Below are 19218 nucleotides of genomic sequence, written 5' to 3' on the forward strand. Positions count from 1 at the left end.
ATTGTGTCTAAAAATAACACTAACTTTTTAAAATTTTGATTTCTCTGATCTATATATGTGCATTTAAAGATGTTTGAAGGCCAAAAATGGGAGAATAATAGCTTTAAAATCTCTCCATGTCATCTCCATCACTTTTTCTTTTTTTTAAGTGTTAGTAAAGCTCTTATATAGGGATGTATGAGTGCTGAAGGTGTGAGGGAGTTGTGCTTTATCAATGCTAACATGAATTCCCACACCACTGTGTAATTTAATACACAAACTTGAAACAGAAGATGTTACCCTTTCCTCATTCCCTGCATTGTTGGGCATTTTTTCAACATGACAATGAGGATATGCATTCTCCCAAGGTGAAAAACCTTCTTCTGTGGACATGTATTGCACTCAATCTTAACACTCTTGAGCGCCTGTGGGGGATTCTGTAGAGACGAGTTGAGCAACACTCCCCATTAAAGATCAGGCCATTTAAGGAGCTCATCATCCAGGAGTTAAACAGGACAGATGTGACAATTTGTCATGAACTTGTACACTCCGTGCCAAGAAGGGTCAGAGCAGTATATTCAAAATTATGGAGGGCATACTAAGTACTAAAATATTATACATTTGTTGAATTAAATCTAGGGTGTACTCATTTCTGAAATCCTTAATTTAAACAAAATTGGCTAATTTACTTATTTTCAAAGTTTTATCAAATTTTATTATCAAAGATATTCTGTATACTGGTTTTTAGTCCAATAAGTAATACCTCAGTCTTATCCGAATTTAATAGAAAAAAATTACTGGTCATCCAGTATTTTATATCTTTAACACACTCTGTCAACTTGGATAATTTAGAGATTTCATCTGGTTGTGATGAAATATGTAACTGAGTAACATTGGCATAACAGTGGAACTAAACTAATTTCATGTTTTCTAATAATATTACCAAGAGGCAGCATGTGAGAATAGCAAAGGGCCTAACACAGACCCTTGCGGCATAATAGTAAGTACTTAAATGTATAATTACACTGTAACACAGACACCTTAAAATGTGTTAACCCTATAGTAAGTTAATTGCTATTACTTAGTAACACAGACACCTTAAAATAAAGTTTAACCCTGTTATCTGTGATCATTAGATTTAGTTAAGTTTACTTTGTATCCAGAGAATTTACTTGTCCATAAAGTTATGAAACTTCATGATGACAGGCCTGGGACGTTGTTTGGGTCCCAGTGTTGGTGCCAGGGTGCAATGAGCATGATCAAGTTTGATTCATCCTGCTTTAGTTGTCATCTAATTGGGCAGCCACTTTTCAAAGAAATTCACCGGATCACGATTTCCCGTTAACTCTGTGATGCAATCTGCTCTGAGCACCTGGAAGCCTGGCAGATGTAGCACATTATTTTGTGAATCTTACTGAAGAAAGTGAAGTAAATTGATGTCCAGAAGTCCTGGACCCTGTTTAATTCAGCATTCTGAATGGTGGTTTAGCTCTCTCTCCCAGTCTAACAATTTTGTCATTGAACCCCAGCCCATGCAGGTCACCAGTGCAACTGGCTCAGTCGTCATCTTTTGGCACAGTGAGTCAGTTCATAGATATGCATAAATTTGAGCACCTTTGGAAGTGCTCAAAATAGAACAAAATAGACGAATAAAGAGTGCTCAAATGCCAGAATCATGTTTTGTCTCTGTCTGAAAAGAAATGTCCATTTGACATTGAATTGAAAGAAAGAAATGCTGAATTGAGAAGGTCATTAGACTGAAGATGAAGACAAAGATTAAGTATAATTAGACCCTGTGGCAAGCTCAGAAGCACAGCTGTTGTGATGGTCATTGTGGATGAAATCTTAATTTTGGTGTTTGTAATGGCTAAATTATGGCCAAATGAAGGATATTTTCAGTTAATCTTCCATTGCATAATCAAGGACATGGGATTTTTAATGACCACATAGAGTCAGGATCTCGATTTAACGTCTCATCTGAATGATGGTGCTTGTTACAGTACAATGTCCCCATCACTATAGTGGGGCATTAGGACCCACACAGTAAGGCCAGCAGGGGGTGCTCACCCTATGGTCTAACACCTCTTCCAACAGACACCTAGTTTTCCCAGGAGGTCTCCCATTCAGGTACTAACCAGGCTCAGCCCTGCTTAGCTTCAGTGGGCAACCAGTCTTGGGCTACAGGGTGATATGGCTGCTGGAGTAAGGGAAATTATTTTACCATAAATGGTAGTTATAAGCCGTCTTTGACCAGAGTCGAGGGTGAGAATTAAATCAAGTTCTGATTCAGGGGGCCGATTGGGGAAATGGGAAAATAATTTTTTAATCAAAAAAACAAAAAAGATGGCTATTAGGAAGGTTGAATTTAACTGATAAAGAAGGGAAAGAGGAGAAGATTTCTTTTTCATACAAATCATTCAAAGTAAAAAGACCCTTAACTTTGTGTACATCAAGAGGAAGTTGAGAACAAACATTAGAAAGTAAGGAACGGGAGGAAGATATCTCTATGTGTAACCAGGGTGGGCTAGAATCACAGCATCTATGGTTAACCCAGTAAAGTAACTTATTAGTATTACATGCCCAAAAGTAGCATCAAAGTTTGGGAGTGCTAAACCCCCTTCAGTTTTGGGAAGCTGGAGAACGGATTTTCTGATATGTGCTGGTTTGTTACTCCAAAGGAACCCATTTAATTGCTGGTCTAAATTAGTAAATGAAAAAGATACAAGAATTTTGGCAGGATGACCATTTTAATAAGATTAGCGTGACCTATCAGAGATAGGGAAAGGGAGCTCCGCCTAACAAAATCTGACTTACATTCGTCCACAAGTGGTATAAAATTCTTAAAAAACAAGTCTTTAAACGAATTGGTAATAAATATGCCCAGGTATTTAGACCAATCCAAGGCTAACTTAAAGGGGAATGAAGAGAGAGGAAGAGATTTAGCCATATGATTAATGAAAAATAACTCACTTTTTTTCAAATTTAACTTATATCCTGATAGACAGCCAAAGTGCTCTAGAATGGATAGTATAAGGGGGAGAGAGGCTATAGGGTCAGATATGTACAATAACACATCATCTGCATAAAGGGAAAGTTTATGGATCTGGCCATGGCGGATGATGCCTTTTAAATGCAATCAACATTCAACTTTACGCATGTGTGATATGAAAGAAATAATCTGACCATGAACAAAAGCTTTAAGAGCTTCCTATAAAAATCCACTTTTAACCTCAGGGGTATCATTGAATTTAATGTAATTACTAATTTAAGTGGCAACAAAGTTCTTAAACTCGTGATCTGCTAATAGATGAGAACTAAATTTCCATAGAGATGTGGAGGTAACACTAAGTGGGAGATTAATATCAATAGACATGGGAGCGTGATCTGAAATAACTATTGAGTGATAAACGCTTGCAGTAACCAGATGCAGCAATTTCTTGTCAATCAAAAAAAAAAAAAAAAAAAAAAAGTGAATCTGGGAAAAGGTTTGGTGTGGTGGAGGAAAAAAAAGATAAGACTTTGCTGTGGGGGTTTTTAAACCTCCAAGGATCTGAAATTCCTAAATGAGATGAACAATTAAGCACTACTTTAGCAGAATTCGATAAATTCATTTGCTTAGATGATGACCTAACGAGACGTGTGTCTTGCACCAGATTAAAAACAGGAGGGATAGAGAACATTAGGGGCGACCCTGAATAGTCGTGTGGAATCGGATGCACTTTGAAATGGTAAAAGATGATCCAAAAAAAAGTAAGATGCAAGTTGTGCCAACAGCTCATGTCCTACCACTCAACAACAACAAATATTGCGACGCACTTCTGCTGGCCAACGTTAACGAGTTGACTAGCACGCTATTTGAAAAGACTCAAACGGACACAGGCAAATCACGTGAAAGACTGGATTTTAGATTTTTTTTTTAATCAGGTAGGCCTACAAGTGATTTCAAAACATTTCATCCATTTCCAATTTGATTTCTGGATGCTGTGTACGTTTAGCTAAAAAGACTTCCACTCCAGTTTAGTGTTTATTGTCTCTGCAGTTAAAAAGAGAAAGTTGACAATTTTCTTTCATTTTAATTTATTTATTGATCGTTCAAGGTTATCTAATTTTGTGCCTTGTGTTCCCCTGCACTTTAGGCATTTTGCACACATTTGTTCTGCACCTTGTGACTTATGGCTATTTATTTTTTTTTTTAAATTATTTTTTATTTATTAGAATGGTATATTCTGTTCTAATTCAATTTTGTAAGTTAATTTTTGATTGTTTTTCGGTGCATCAATGTTGCGCTGTAGAGTTAAAGCTTGCTCGCATTGGCAATTTAGACGATTTAACCCTCTGGAGTCTGAGGCTGATTTGGGGGCCTGGAGTAGTTTTGACATGCCCTGACATTTGTGTTTTTTTTCAGTTGTTTATAAACATATTAATGACAAAATTCTCATTACACTGTATTCAGCACAAACTAGGCTTCAATAATATGTGAGCAACAAGTATGTACATGTTTGTATTTTTGAGAGTATTACGTATATGCGTGGTTTTTGAAAAAAAAAAAAAAAAAAAGTAAGTCACTGAAATAAGGCCTCAAAAAGCATACTAAATGTTTTTTCACAAGACTTTTGGGAATTGTATATTTTAGTCTAGAGTTTTAGTCTAGAGTCTAGAGGCCCCTAATGAGCTGCATAATGAGCCATAAGGTCAGGAATGTGACTGAGTCAACTAAGAAAGAATGCAATGACAAAAGACATATATCATTTTTTATTTGAAGTTTGTTTAAAATATAGTTAACTATATAAATGAGAGTCAAAGACACATTTTGAGTACACAGTTATACCTGGAAATACATCCTGTTCAAAGATATATGTTAACATCACATACCTGGCATTTGGTGTTTCTGCAATGGAGGGGAAAAAAAGAAGGAAAAAAAAAACGTCCCTGCTTCCAGTCAGTGATCTCAGTATCACATGCATGCAGTCCAATGTGGGCCAGTATCTGGTCTCTATGATTCTCAAATCTGTGAGATAAAAGAAAAAAACCCCTCTGTGAGCACGCTGATAACAGGATCATATCAGCTATTGCATTAACGTTAATATAATGTCCACTCTTAACAGAAAACATGATTTTTGAGATCTCATGCATGCACATATTATTGCACATCATGTGAAGAAAATTTTGTATAGTCCTATATTTTAAATTACAGTATCAGTCAAAAGATTAGATGCATTACTATTTGTAATGTTTTTGAAAGAAGTCTCATGCTCATCAAGCCTGCATTTATTTGATCAAAAATACAGAAAAAAACAGCAATACTGTGAAATATTATTACAATTTAAAATAGTGGTTTTCTATTTTAATATACTTTAAAATATAATGTATTTCTGTGATGCAAAATGTCTAAACATTCGTAATACCTGTATGGTATTATATATATCATATTTGTTATATTATAGAGCCTAAATGTTAATGTGCGGTTTAATAAATTGCTAACACATTTTATTTCAATTTTTATTATGTATTTCAGTCGATTTCACTCATCTCAGTATAGCAATATAGTTTGGGAATAGCCATGGCAATTTACTAACTGCCCCATTAATTCACACTGAGACACACAAAACTTGCAGGATTCATATTTAAACAGTCTTTTTGCGGTTTAATATTCACAGACACTATATCGCAATTAGAATAAAGAACTGAGGAATAAAAAAATAAAAAAACTTACCTTTCACAATCATTGGCTCGATCTAGTTGATCCTTGAAATGAAAGTGAAACCAGTCATGCTCATCCTCTGAGGTAAATCCTTTTAGAATTATTCTTCACCGCATCTCAAAACGATGAAAAGTAGCCTACATGAAACTGACCAAGCTTAATGCATTTTTCCGAGCTGACGCGGGCGTTCACTCTGTTGTATTGATCGCCTCAGAATTTGTGTCTGAATAGCACACCTGCTCCGTGGGTGTGGCTGCATTAGCGGATAATGAGCTGACTCGCAAACGTCTGACAACCTTCTCTTTTCATACAGATTACATAAACAGAGAATATTTGTCAGGGTTCCCACTCATCCTGGAAAACCTTGAAAACCTGGAAAATTGATGACAAACTTTCCAGTTCTGGAAAACTCATGGAAAATGAGAGAAAATGTAAAATGTCCTGTAAAATCTTGTTGTTGTCCTTGAAAATTATTTTTTAAAAAGTTCTTCAGTTTTTTCTTAGCCAAGAACAAAGAGTTTATCACTGGCCAAAAACAATTACCTGCAGAAATCACTTACAGAAAGTGCGATGTTCCGGAATGCTGAGGTTTGAAATGTGAGAGTATTATTTTCACTGGTGTTTAGTCTTGTGTTGCCACTTGCAGCAGTTAGCTAATGCTATTAACTGCTTTTCACAACATTGCAGAACTTCGTGAGATTGTGCTGGAGTGATTTAAAAGGGAACTCTTTATCTCACAAATTCCAAAAAATTCTCACAATTGCGAGCTTACATAATTGTGATATAAACTTGCAATTGCATGATATAACATCAGAATTGCGAAATATAGTCAGAATTGCATGATATAAACTCACAATTGTGATATAAAGTAGGAATTGTGAGATATAAAGTCAGAATTGTGAGATATAAAGTCAGAATTGCGTGATATAAAGTCACTAATTTTATAGTTAAGTTATGGCAACAAACTGTAGCTACGCCTTTTAAAGACTTAGAGAGCAGTATATTACTTTAGAGTGTGATCCTTGTCTTTTATTCCTGCTATCGTAAAATTGAAAATGTCCTGGAAAAGTCCTGGAAAATGATCGCTGAAAAAGAGTGGGAACCCTGATTTGTTTTTTATTTGACTTACATGATTTAAAACCTGACATTTCAACGTTTCTTTAGACATATGTCTCATGTTTATGTGATAAGTATTGTTACAAGTCCCTCTGAAAAGGCTGAGAGAACTGCCGTCTCCAAGTCCCAGGGCCAGTACACAAAGCTCAGCACACCAGTTTTAAGCAAATAAACCAAAGGTATTTTATTTAACAGAATGTGGAAGATACTGAAGTTAATGCTTCAGGAGGGGAAAAGGCCAAAACAATAAACAAAAAGTTCCCCCTTGCTAGGGTTTTAAGTAACTGACCTATCAAAAGAAATTGAAATAAAATACAGAGACACTTCCCTGACTCCCTCTCTAACTCAAACACAGGAGAAAAAAAGGTAATTTCAAAAATAAATGGCATCCACCTCCCTACAAAACTTTTCCACTCAGGCAGTTACAACAATAGCTGGAACACTCTGCTATTTAAGCAGTTACAACAATAGCTGAAACACTCTGTTAGTCACACTCTTAACAACTTTACCTTGACACTACCGGTAAAGCAATCAACGAACACTTTAAGTACACAACAGCTGAACAACAGCATTGGGACTGGAAGATGGCAGTTGCAAGGACGGAACACCTCAGCCTCTCTCCCTGGACACCACTCTGCAGGTTTCTTTATACTCCAGCTAACGATCTCAAACAGGAGTCAGGTGGCACTCATTAGCCTGTCAAATAGAGAGAACAGGAGAAGCAAGAGAGACAGGAACACAGTATACACACATACACAGGAAACACGATGGCAAGTTACATCATAGAAAATAGAGTAACTTATGTCCCTATGGACGTAACAGTATTCACTAATTCACAGTATTCACTACAGTTCATTTTCTAACGAGTATCAGAATGGACTTCATTGAGAAAGAGAGCGCAGCTCGCGCATCATGTTAGTTTTCTTTATTTTGCAAAAAGCACATCATTTTGTTTGTACTGTGAGTGTACACAAATAAAAAGACATTTCACAGTTTTTAATGATGTATAACTCTTATTTGTATGTCCAAAATTGGAGTATTTTGAGTCTCTTTCTCACTGGTAAGAAAAAAACAGAGGTGGTATCACCAGCGCTACCGCTGACCCCTGGGAGTGTACTTACCTAAGAAAGTACACTCCCAGTGTACTTACCTAAGAAAGTACACTCCCAGTGTACTTACCTAAGAAAGTATGTGTAATATAAAGTAACTACATGGGTTAGGTTTAGGGGTAGGTTCAGAGTTAGTACCTAGTTATTACCCAGTTATTGCAATTACTATAATAAGTACATAGTGTGTACATTGGGAACAGGACAGTAAAATAAAGTACTACAGACTTTTTTGCTCTGAATGTGGTCATAAAATGCATCCCTAATTACTCAAGTGTTCAACCTGGTCACTCTTCAAAAACTACTAGTGATCTGAACTATCATTTTAAAGTGGAAAAAAAAAAAAAAAAAAAAAATGTTTTTCACTGTCTTTAGTTTATGCTGGATTTTTCAGCAGGGGAGACAGAAGAGCACATGTCAAATGAACACAATCATAAGCCATGTGCTCATACAGAAACACAACACACCTGATAGACAAGAGCACATGGCAAGGGAACCAACAACCAGTGCCATGTGCTCACACCATGGGGCAGGAGCATCAGGATCCCGACCCCACACTTCAACACAAAAAGGACAGCAGAGCACACAGCCATGGAAAATAACCTCAAAGCTGTGCACTCACCCACACACAAGAACAAAACACAGAACGTCTGTCACAATCCTGTCACAACATATCTAATTTGTTATTCCCCTTTTTTACACAACAGTACGAGCAATTCGAGAGCACCATTGGCTTCAAGCTTCCCAACCACAGAGCTGCCAAGAGGCTATGGAAGGTCTGCATTGAACATCACACCTTTTTCAGGTAAATTAAGTGGATTAACCCTCTGGGGTCTGACGTGGTTTTGGGGCCCTGGAGAAGTTTTGACATGCCCTGACGTTTGTGTTTTTTTTTTTTGTTTGTTTTTTTCAGTTGCTTTTAAACATATTAATGGCTAAATACTAAGTATGTGTCCACAAGACGTTTGACTAATGGATCTTGTAGACTAGAGTTTTTGATTCAAAATTATATGAAACTCATCCTGCCTACTCATTCACATAAAACAATATATTGATTTAAATTTTATAGACACTTTTTGTTTAGAAAGACAATATGCGTGGAGGTGTGAATAATCCTGAATAATGCTGTTTCTCACACCTGAGGAGACACTGACCTGCATAATGAGTTGCATAATGAGCTTTTCAGCCAGGTAAGTGAGAGGGAACTAAAGAATGTGAGGACAAAGTAGTTTATTTTGTAGTTTATTTAGAATATAGTTAACAATATAAATGAGAGTCAAAGGCACGTTTTGAGTACACGGTTATACCTGGAAATATACCTGGCATTTTCAAGGTGTTTGGTGTTTCTATGGGTGGAGAGAAAAAAAAAAAAACTTTCCTGTTTCAGTGATCTCATAATTCATGCAGTCCAATGTAGGCCAATATCTGGTCACTATGATTCTCAAATCTGTGAGATAAAAGAAAAAACATCTGTGAGCATGCTGATAACAGGATCATAGCAACTATTGATGTTAATATAATGTCTACTTTTAATAGAAAACATGATTTTATTTTTTATTTTTTGTCATGCATGCACGTATTATTGCATATCATGTGAATTTTGTATAGGCCTATTATATTTTAAATTATATGCAGTATTGGTCAAAAGATTGTACACATTACTATTTTCAATGTTTTTGAAAGAAGTTTCATGCTCATCAAGCTTGCCTTTATTCGATCAAAAATACAGAAAAAACAGCAATATTATTAAATATTATCACAATTTAAAATAATGGTCTTCTATTTTAATGTACTTTAAAATATAATTTATTTCTATGAAACAAAGCTGAATTTTAATCATTCATTGTGAACAAAAGCTTAATTGATGTGGCACTTCATAATCTGTCTAAAACAGTCCAAAGAAATCTTGTTCAAGGATTCATAATACATCTGACATTTTATGTATCATATTTGTTATATTATAGAGCCTATAAATGTTAATTTGCAATTTAATATGTTGCTAACACATTTTATTTCAGTATTTATTACTTCTGCCGATTTCACTCATCTCAATATTCCAATATAGTTTAGGAAAAGCCAATATGGCATGTTTACTAATGTAAGTTATGTGTAGTAAACGAAACCGTGCGAGACTGTGCCATTCATTTACACAGAAATGGTCTTTTTGTGGTTTAATATTCACAAACACCATATCACGATTAGAATAAAGAATTTAAGAATATAGAACTTACCATTCACAATCCTTGGCTTGATCCTCAAAATGGAACTGAAACCAGTCACACTCTTCCTTGAGGTAAATTCTTCCAGCATTATTCCTCACCGTGTCTCAAAACGATGAAAATGACATGAATCTGAGTAAACTTGATGTTTTTTTTTTTGTTTTGTTTTTTTTTTGAGTTGATGACAACGGGTGTCGTTGACTGTTTACGTGGATTGCCTCAGAATTTGCCTTTTGAATAGTGCATGCACTCCGTGGGCATGGCTGCATTGGTGGATAATGAGGTGACTGACATCTCTCTCTTATCAAACATATTACATAAACAGAGACTATTTGTTTTTGACTTAGATTATTTAAAGCCTGACATTTCAGCGTTTCTTTGGACATATGTCTCATGTTTGTGTGATAAGTATTCTCTAAGTTACAGTTCATTTTCTGAGGAGTATTAGAATGGACTTCATTTAGAGAGAGATGGCAGATCGCACATCATGTTAGTTTTCTTTATTTTGCAAAAAGCACAACATTTTGTTTTTACTGTGAGTGAACACAAATAAAAGAAGACATTTAATTTGAATGATGTATAACTGTTATCTGTATATCCAAAATCAACTCAGTATTTTGAGTCTTGTTCTTAATGTGACGGCCGTTATTTTGCTTCATTTTTCTTAGTAACAAACTGTCACTACTGTGCTATGAATTTAGCTTTCATGACCTTTCAGTAATTTATGTTTGATTATCCTACCAATGTCTGAAGTCACCACAGAACAGAATACGTTTCATTTCTGGTCTCTCATGTTTGCATGAAATTTAAGTGGAAGTCAATGGAGAACAAAGTCTATTGTTTTTAAATACATGAGAAATTTTGGGTATGATTAATTTGGATTGTCATATTAAAGGCTTCTTTGGAATGTACTTTATCACTGCGGGTATGTTAACAGTACATTCTCATGTGATGTAAATATATATTATTAAAAGGGAGTTGTCTTTTCAGTACTTTCTGATTCAGACTATTAATTATGCATTGTTCTGTTTTAGGCTAGTGTCTCCTGAGCCGCCACCAAAGGGCTTTCTGGTAATGGGTTCAAAGTTCAGATACAGCGGAAGGACCCAGGCCCAGACACGGCAGGCCAGTGCTCTAATCGATCGGCCTGCTCCCCACTTTGAGCGGTCCACTAGCAAGAGATACCTTCTTTCTCGCAGTCTAGACAGAGGTTAGAACAAGTTTGTTTTCCTTTGCTTTGCCTTTTGCTCTGGCAGAATTGTTTGCATTTTGGCAAGCTCATTGCTGTAGCTTTTCACTACTTTCAGACTTAGGGCTGTTTCACAATGGACACAGTTAATCTTGGAGTTATGCATGGTCTAGTATACTTGGTTCAGCAGTGGCTGTGGTTGGCCATGTCACTCCAATTATTATTATTAACCCTCTGGGCCCTGGAGGTGTTTTGACATGCCCTGGCATTTGTGCTTATTTCTGTTACTTTTAACATTTTCATGGGTAAAGTCTGATTACACTGTATTCAGCACAAACTCTGCTACAATAATATGTGAGCAGCATGTATGTAAAAGTTTGTAGTTTTAAGAAAATGACGTTTATGCGTGGTTTGTGAAAATAAAATTAGGTCACTGAAATATTTGTTCACAAGACTTTTGAAAAATGTATAATATAGGCTAGAATTTTTGGTTCAAAACAATGTGAAAATCATCCTTCCCAGTCATTCACATAAAACAATATATTGATTTAAAATTTGTAAGACATGTTTTGTGTCAGAAAGCTATATGCAGGGAGGGCAAGAACGATCATGAATAATGATGTGTTTTACACCTGGGAAGACAAAGACCCTCCACTAATGGCCCTGTCAGCAGAATAGGACTGTGAGGGAATTAGAACAAAGAATGTGAAGAGATTTAAAAGGAATGGCTTTTTGATTGTATTTTATTTACAACACAACATAATCAAAATATACATAACAAAGACAAAAAAGGCACATTATTGAGCACACTGATCTAAAGACAGAGACTTGAACAGTCACACACTTTTGTGCCATTCCTGAAACAGTTCCTGTTCAACATACCTGTCATATCCAAGGTGTTGTTTTTTTTTTTTTTTTTTTTTTTTTAACCATGTTTGTGTAGTGCAGCTTGCTGCTGATCTCTCAGAGAAAAACAGTTTCAGCACGACTCATCAGTGGCATCTGGTTCCTGTCAAAAACAATATAAAAAATAAAGAAAAATATAAAGAACACTAGGTTTGTTGTGCCTACTTGTAGGGCTGTATAAAACAATAATAATAATTTTACTTAGCAGAAAACTTTTATTTTGGGGGAAAAAAGCAGGGGTCCTATAATGTCTCAGTTACAACTGTAACCTTAGTTCCCTGAAGAGGGAAGGAGACGCTGCGTTGAGAATGACGCTGTGGGAACGCTTCGCGTGATTGCGTCATGAGGCACATGTGAAATCAGTCCAATGGTGTGACGAGACATCAGAGGTGGGTGACATCACGACCAGGAAACTATAAAGCACGCTCAAACAGTGACAAGCCAGCTTCAAAAAGTCTGAAGTAGTCACTGACAGGCATGCCGGAAGTATGGCAGGGCGATGCAGCGTCTTATTCCCTCTTCAGGGGACTAAGGTTACAGTCATAACCGAGATGTTCCCTTTCAAGGGAACTCGCGCTGCGTTGAGAATGATGCTGTGGGAACTTTTATACCCACGCCGCCATAGTGACCAATGTCTGTCTAGTGTGAATCGTAAGCACTAGGACGAAAGTACCTGAGCCCCAGGAGTAGAGCTCAAGCCCAGGTCATAAAATCTCATGAATGTGTGCGGTGAGGACCAGCCTGTCGCATTACAAACATCTTGAAGGGACACTCCAGAGAGGAGGGCCTTAGAGGCAGCCATACTTCTAGTTGAGTGGGCTCGAACTGACATAGGGGAAGGTTGTCCGGCCGACTCATAAGCAAGTGATATAGCCTCAACTATCCACTTGCTCATCTTCTGCTTAGATGCTGGGGAGCCCTTGCTAGGAGACCCAAAACAAAAGAACAATTGTTCTGTCTTATGCCACAGGGCAGCTCTGTGGACATAAGTATCCAATGCCTGAACTAGGCACAGCAGATTATTCTTTTCCTGGTCTGCATCCCTGAAGGGTGGAGGACAGAAAGCTTGCAGCACAAGAGATCTTGCCACATTACTAGGGCCTTAGGGATGTAACCTGGTCTGGGATGAAGAAATACTTTCACCCTACCTGGTGCAAATTCCAAGCACAAAGGGGCAACCAACAACACTTGCAGATCTCCTATCCTTTTAAGAGAATGATACACAGGAGAAACAATGTCTTAAGAGTCAGGAACTTGACTGGAACCTCCTCAATAGGCTCAAAGGGTGCTAGAGAAAGGCCTTGGAGCACCACGGCCAAATCTCTTGCCGGTACCCTAGTGCGCACTGCAGGCTTCAGCCTCAAGGTGCCACAGAGGAAACGTGTTACTGAAGGGTCTCTCCCTAGTGACATACCACCTAAAGGAATGTGGTAAGCAGCTATGGCCACCACATAAACCTTAAGAGTAGATGGGGATAACCCTGCAGTGAATCGCTCCTGCAGGAACTCCAACACTGTACCAACAGGGCAGTTAAATAGGTCCAGCTGACGAAAACTCTCCATTTCAGGGCATACAGTTTCCTGCAGGGAGCTCTGGAGTGAAGGATGGTCCCAACAACCTCAGTTGAAAGACCAGAGTCTATGAGCTGGGCTCCCTCAGAGACCAAGCCCGTAGGTTCCACAGTTCTGGGTGAGGGTGAAGTATCGAGCCCCCTGTCTGGGACAGAAGGTCCCTCCTGATCGGAATCTCCCAGGGAGAGCCATGGAGTAGAGACACTAGATCTGAGAACCACACTCTGCCCGGGCCAACGCAAGGCAATTAATATAAACCGGACCTGGTCCCGGCAAACTCTCTCCAAAACTGGGAAATGCGTACAGACGAAGCCCTGGCCACGTCTGCACCATGGCAAGAGGAGCTGGATGCGTGAGGAAAAAACAAAGTGGACAGTGGGATGTCTCTCGAGACGTAAACCGATCCACCTGTGCTCGGCCAAACACCCTCCATTCCCCGGGCCTCAGCCCCTGCCTCGACTGGACGTCTGCTCCTATGTTTTGGCACCCAGGGATATAAGCTGCCCTGAGAGAAAGCAACTTCCCCTGGGACCACAAGAGGATTTGGTGCACCAGTTTGCAAAGTGGACGCGAGCGCAAACCCCCCTGGTGATTTATATAGGCGACCACCGATGTGTTGTCTGACCGGACCAACACATGGTGGCCCTTGAGGTCTGGGAGGAAATTTCTGAGAGCCAGAAACACAGCCAGCATCTCTAGGCATTTGATATGCCAGGAGAGGTGGTGTTCCCTCCACAGGCCTTGAGTTGAGCGACCGTCTAGAATCGCTTCCCACCCTGTGAGGGAAGCATCCTTTGTTAGCATCTTGCGACCACAAGGAGCTCCCAGCATGGGACCTTGGGATAGGAACCAGGGTTTCTTCCATAAGGCACGTAAGCGCCGCCGCGTGACCTTGATCATGCGAAAAGGATTTCCCCTCGGGGAAAATCCCCTGGTCCCGAGACACCCCTGCAGGGGCCTCATGTACATCAGGCCAAAAGGTATCACGTTGGACACTGCCGCCATCAGACCCAACAATCTCTGGAATTGTTTTACAGTGGACTGACTGGCCTAGCTTTATTCGGCTTACGGTAGAAAGGATTGACTCTATGTGAGCAGGAGAGAGATGCCCCTGCATCACAGCAGAATCCCATACCACGCCCAAGAAAGTGGTTCTCTGGGCTGGAGAAAGCACACTCTTTTTGGCATTTAACCTCAACCCCAACCTTTTCATGTGCACGAGGATGACATCTCAATGCTGAATCGCTAACTGCTGTGACTGAGCTAAAATCAACCAATCATTGATGTAGTTCAGAATGCGAATGCCCTGTAGATGCAGCAGAACCAGTGCTGCATCCACGCATTTGGTGAAAGTGGGGGGTGATAAAGCTAGGCCAAACAGAAGAACCCGATATTGGTACGCTTCGCCCCCGAAAGCGAACCTCAGGAACTTCCTGTGTTGTGGAAGGATGGATATATGGAAGTAAGCATCCTTGAGATCTATCGTGAGAAACCAGTCCTCGGATCTGATTTGTGACATGATTTGTCTCAAGGTTAACATTTTGAATTTGAGCTTCATAACTGACTGGTTCAGATGCTGCAGATCCAAAATGGGACACAGCCCCCCATCCTTCTTTGGAACGATAAAATGATGGCTGTAGAAACCAGTTTCTCTGTTGGAAGTAAGTACACATTCTATGGCTTCCTTCTTCAACAAAGTTTTTACCTCCTGTTCCATAAACAGAGCCTGCTCGTGGTCCACTACTGTGGATAGGACCCTCATAAACCTGAGCGGGTGAGACCCGAACTGAATGGCATAACCCTTTTCTATTGTACAGAGGACCCAATGAGAAATATTTGGCAGTAGCTTCCGCGCTGTCAGATGTTCTACTAAGGGAACCTGTCTCTCGAGACTGGCCTCTGGTGTTTTTCGAACAATCAATCTGGGTCCCTGAAGTGGCAAACCGGCAGGGAACAACCAAACTGACCGCTCTGAGACCCTCCTCAGAGGGAGCGAGCATCCTAGTGCCGCTATGTTTCTGGGCAGACACTGGGATATTTGCTCGCTGGGGAACTGTCACGAATGTGGCTCCCTCGGCCCTTCCTCCGGACCACCGGAGGGAGCCATCACCGGAATACTGATCAGTTCTCATTCGGACTACGTTTCCCATGGGCCCTCATTCCTGGGACTGATTGCACACACACCTGCACCGCATCACACTCACACTATTTAAGACACACACACACACTCACACATCGCGAAGTCTTGATTTGCCTTGGTGATCATTTCTGAGCGTTTTTCTGTGGACTGTTTACCTGTTATCGATTGGACTGTTTATTCCCTGCGACCCTTTGCTGCCGACCCTGATCTTTGCCTGTTTCCTGGACTGTGAATGTTTTGCTGCCTGCCCTGATCCTTGCCTGTACCCTGATTCTGTTTGTCTGCCGCCTGCCTCGACCATTGCCTGTTACTGTTTTTGCCTCTGCCTTTGCCCTGTCTACTCTGTAAGTACTTTTAATAAACTAGCTGCAAATGGATCCACATTCTGTCGACCCATCATTACAGAAGACTTCGCCACACAGTGATCCAGCAGCCCTCATGCAGATTTCATCTGAATTAACTGCCCAGGCCAACCAGCTGGCGGTGCATCAACATCAACTCAACCGCTTAACTTCCCTTACTGAAGAGCTGGTGAAGACGCTTCAAGACCTCCGATTCAGTCCTGCCGAAACCGCCACGCCGCCGCCCGCTGCTCCCGCCAATCCAGGCTTCGCGGCCTCTCCTGCAGTCAATCCTCGCCTAGCGCTCCCAGAAAAGTTCGACGGCACTCCAGCCAGATGTAAGGGGTTCCTTCTCCAATGTTCCCTGTTCATCAACCAGCAACCGTCCCTGTACCCCACCGAATCCAGTCGGATATCGTTTGTGTGTTCCTTGCTCACCGGCAAAGCACTGGATTGGGCCACCGCGGTGTGGAGGGATGACAACCCCGTGTTTTCCACTTTTCAAGATTTCTTGCGAAACTTTAAAGAAGTCTTTGAACATCCCGAAGGAGGCAGAAGCGCTGGCGATCAGTTACTTTCTCTCAGCCAAGGTAAACAAACAGCAGCCGAGTACGCGCTGATATTTCGTACTCTGGCCGCTCAAACGAACTGGGTTGAGGACACTCTAAAGCTGTTGTTCCGAAGGGGCCTAACACTGGAACTGCAGGCCGAACTCGCATGCCGGGATGAGGGAAGTTCGCTCAACGCTTTCATTGAACTTGCCATTCACATTGACAACCTGCTACGAACCCGACACCCCGTCCGGCAATCCTCCTCAGCCAGTCCCGCTCTGGAACCCATGCAACTTGGCTATACCCCACTACTTCCCGAAGAGAGAGAAAGGAGACGACAACGACACCTATGTCTCTACTGCGGCCAGGCTGGCCATGTCAAGATCAATTGCCCCGTACGACCTCAGTCTTCCAATTCCAAAGCGGTGAGTTCTCCTCATCACTCTAACTACTCTTCCAACTGCTTCAAAATCCCAATTCAAATTACCGTTCATGGCAAAAATCTATCCACTCACGCCCTACTGGATTCTGGAGCCGCTGGGAATTTCATGTCAGATTCATTCATCAAAGATCATAACATCCCTCTAACAGACTGTAATTCCCTGTTAACAGTGGAGGCGCTAGATGGGAAGCCCATCGGTGGAGGCAGAGTAGTCCATATCACCGCCGAGCTCACTTTGCAAGTAGGAGCTCTTCACCATGAACAAATCCGCTTCTATGTTATTCACTCACCCAACAACTCAGTGATCCTTGGTCTACCGTGGCTCAGAACCCATAACCCTCACGTTTCCTGGAAAGATGGCCAGATTGTGCAATGGGATGCTAACTGCCATAAAGGTTGCTTGAAACAAATCACCCCTCTGCCAGTTCAAACTGCTTCACTCCACGATTCTGACACCGGAAAACTTAACATACCCGAAGTATACGCTGATCTGGCTGTGGCATTCAGTAAAAACAAATCCACTGAGCTACCTCCTCATCGTCCCGGTGACTGTGCCATCGACCTGCTGCCTGGTACCACGCCTCCCAAGGGCAGGATCTTCCCCCTGTCACAACCCGAGTCGGCAGCAATGAAAACCTACATTGAGGAGGAACTAGCCAAAGGGTTTATCCGCCCGTCCACATCACCAGCAGCATCAGGGTTCTTCTTCGTGAAGAAAAAAGACGGCGGGTTAAGGCCCTGTATTGATTACCGTGGATTAAATGACATCACCGTCAAGTTCCGGTACCCCTTGCCTTTGGTTCCTCCAGCCCTTGAACAACTCAGACAAGCCGCATACTTCACCAAGCTGGACCTCCGTTGTGCATACAACTTAATCCGCATCAGAGAGGGGGACGAATGGAAGACAGCCTTTTCCACAGCCACTGGTCACTACGAGACCCTCGTCATGCCGTTCGGGCTGTCCAACAGTCCCTCTGTTTTCCAGTCCTTCATTAACGACGTCTTCCGTGACATGCTCAATCGCTGGGTCATAGTCTACATAGATGACATCCTCATCTATTCCAACTCTTTTGAGGAACATGTTCAGCACGTACGGGCAGTACTTCAAAGACTGATACAACACAGACTATATGCAAAAGCTGAGAAATGCGAATTTCACCAAACCTCCACAACCTTTCTGGGTTACGTTATCAGCCGTGAGGGCGTGGCCATGGATGACAGTAAGGTGAGGGCGGTACTGGATTGGCCACAACCTCGCACACTGAAGGAATTACAACGGTTCTTGGGGTTTGCCAACTTCTACAGGCGATTCATACGGAACTTCAGCGGCGTTGCAGCCCCGTTAACGTCCATGACCAAGCGGCAGTCCTCACGTCTCACCTGGTCCTCTGAAGCAGTACAGGCTTTCCAGGAGCTAAAGGAGCGTTTCACTTCAGCACCCATTCTCCGTCACCCAGACCCTGAGCTCCCTTTCATTGTAGAAGTGGACGCCTCCAGCACGGGCATAGGGGCCGTCCTTTCTCAGCGCCAAGGTAACCCAGAGAAGATGTACCCGTGTGCCTTTTATTCTAGAAAAATGTCGGCGGCTGAACGTAATTACGATGTGGGCAATCGGGAATTACTGGCTATGAAGGCAGCACTGGAGGAGTGGCGTCACTGGCTGGAGGGAGCAAAACATCCGTTCACCATTCTCACAGACCATAAAAACCTGGAATACCTGCGTTCCGCCAAGCGTCTAAATCCACGGCAAGCTAGATGGGCCTTGTTCTTCACACGCTTCCAGTTCTCGGTAACTTATAGACCAGGCTCTAAGAACACCAAGGCAGACGCGCTGTCACGGCAGCATGAGGAGGTGGAACGGACAGAGAACGCAGAGAATATAATCCCTGACACTTTACTGCTTGCTCCAGTTCAATGGGACATTATCACAGAGATCACACATGCTAACGAACAGACC

General features: G+C 41.1%; 1 protein-coding gene across 6 annotated transcripts in view; it reads left to right on the top strand.

The window, feature by feature from the left end:
• LOC127522014 (band 4.1-like protein 1) overlaps positions 1–19218 on the top strand; it is a 467430-nt gene that overhangs the window by 295507 nt on the left and 152705 nt on the right. For all 6 annotated transcript variants that reach the window (XM_051911522.1, XM_051911524.1, XM_051911523.1 and 3 more), the window contains 2 exons: positions 8610–8707; positions 11156–11331. In XM_051911522.1, coding sequence (XP_051767482.1) covers positions 8610–8707; positions 11156–11331 — 274 coding nt within the window. The remainder of the gene's footprint in view (positions 1–8609; positions 8708–11155; positions 11332–19218) is intronic.

Source organism: Ctenopharyngodon idella, chromosome 11 (assembly GCF_019924925.1).
Source record: "Ctenopharyngodon idella isolate HZGC_01 chromosome 11, HZGC01, whole genome shotgun sequence".
NCBI classification, from domain to species: Eukaryota; Metazoa; Chordata; class Actinopteri; order Cypriniformes; family Xenocyprididae; genus Ctenopharyngodon; species Ctenopharyngodon idella.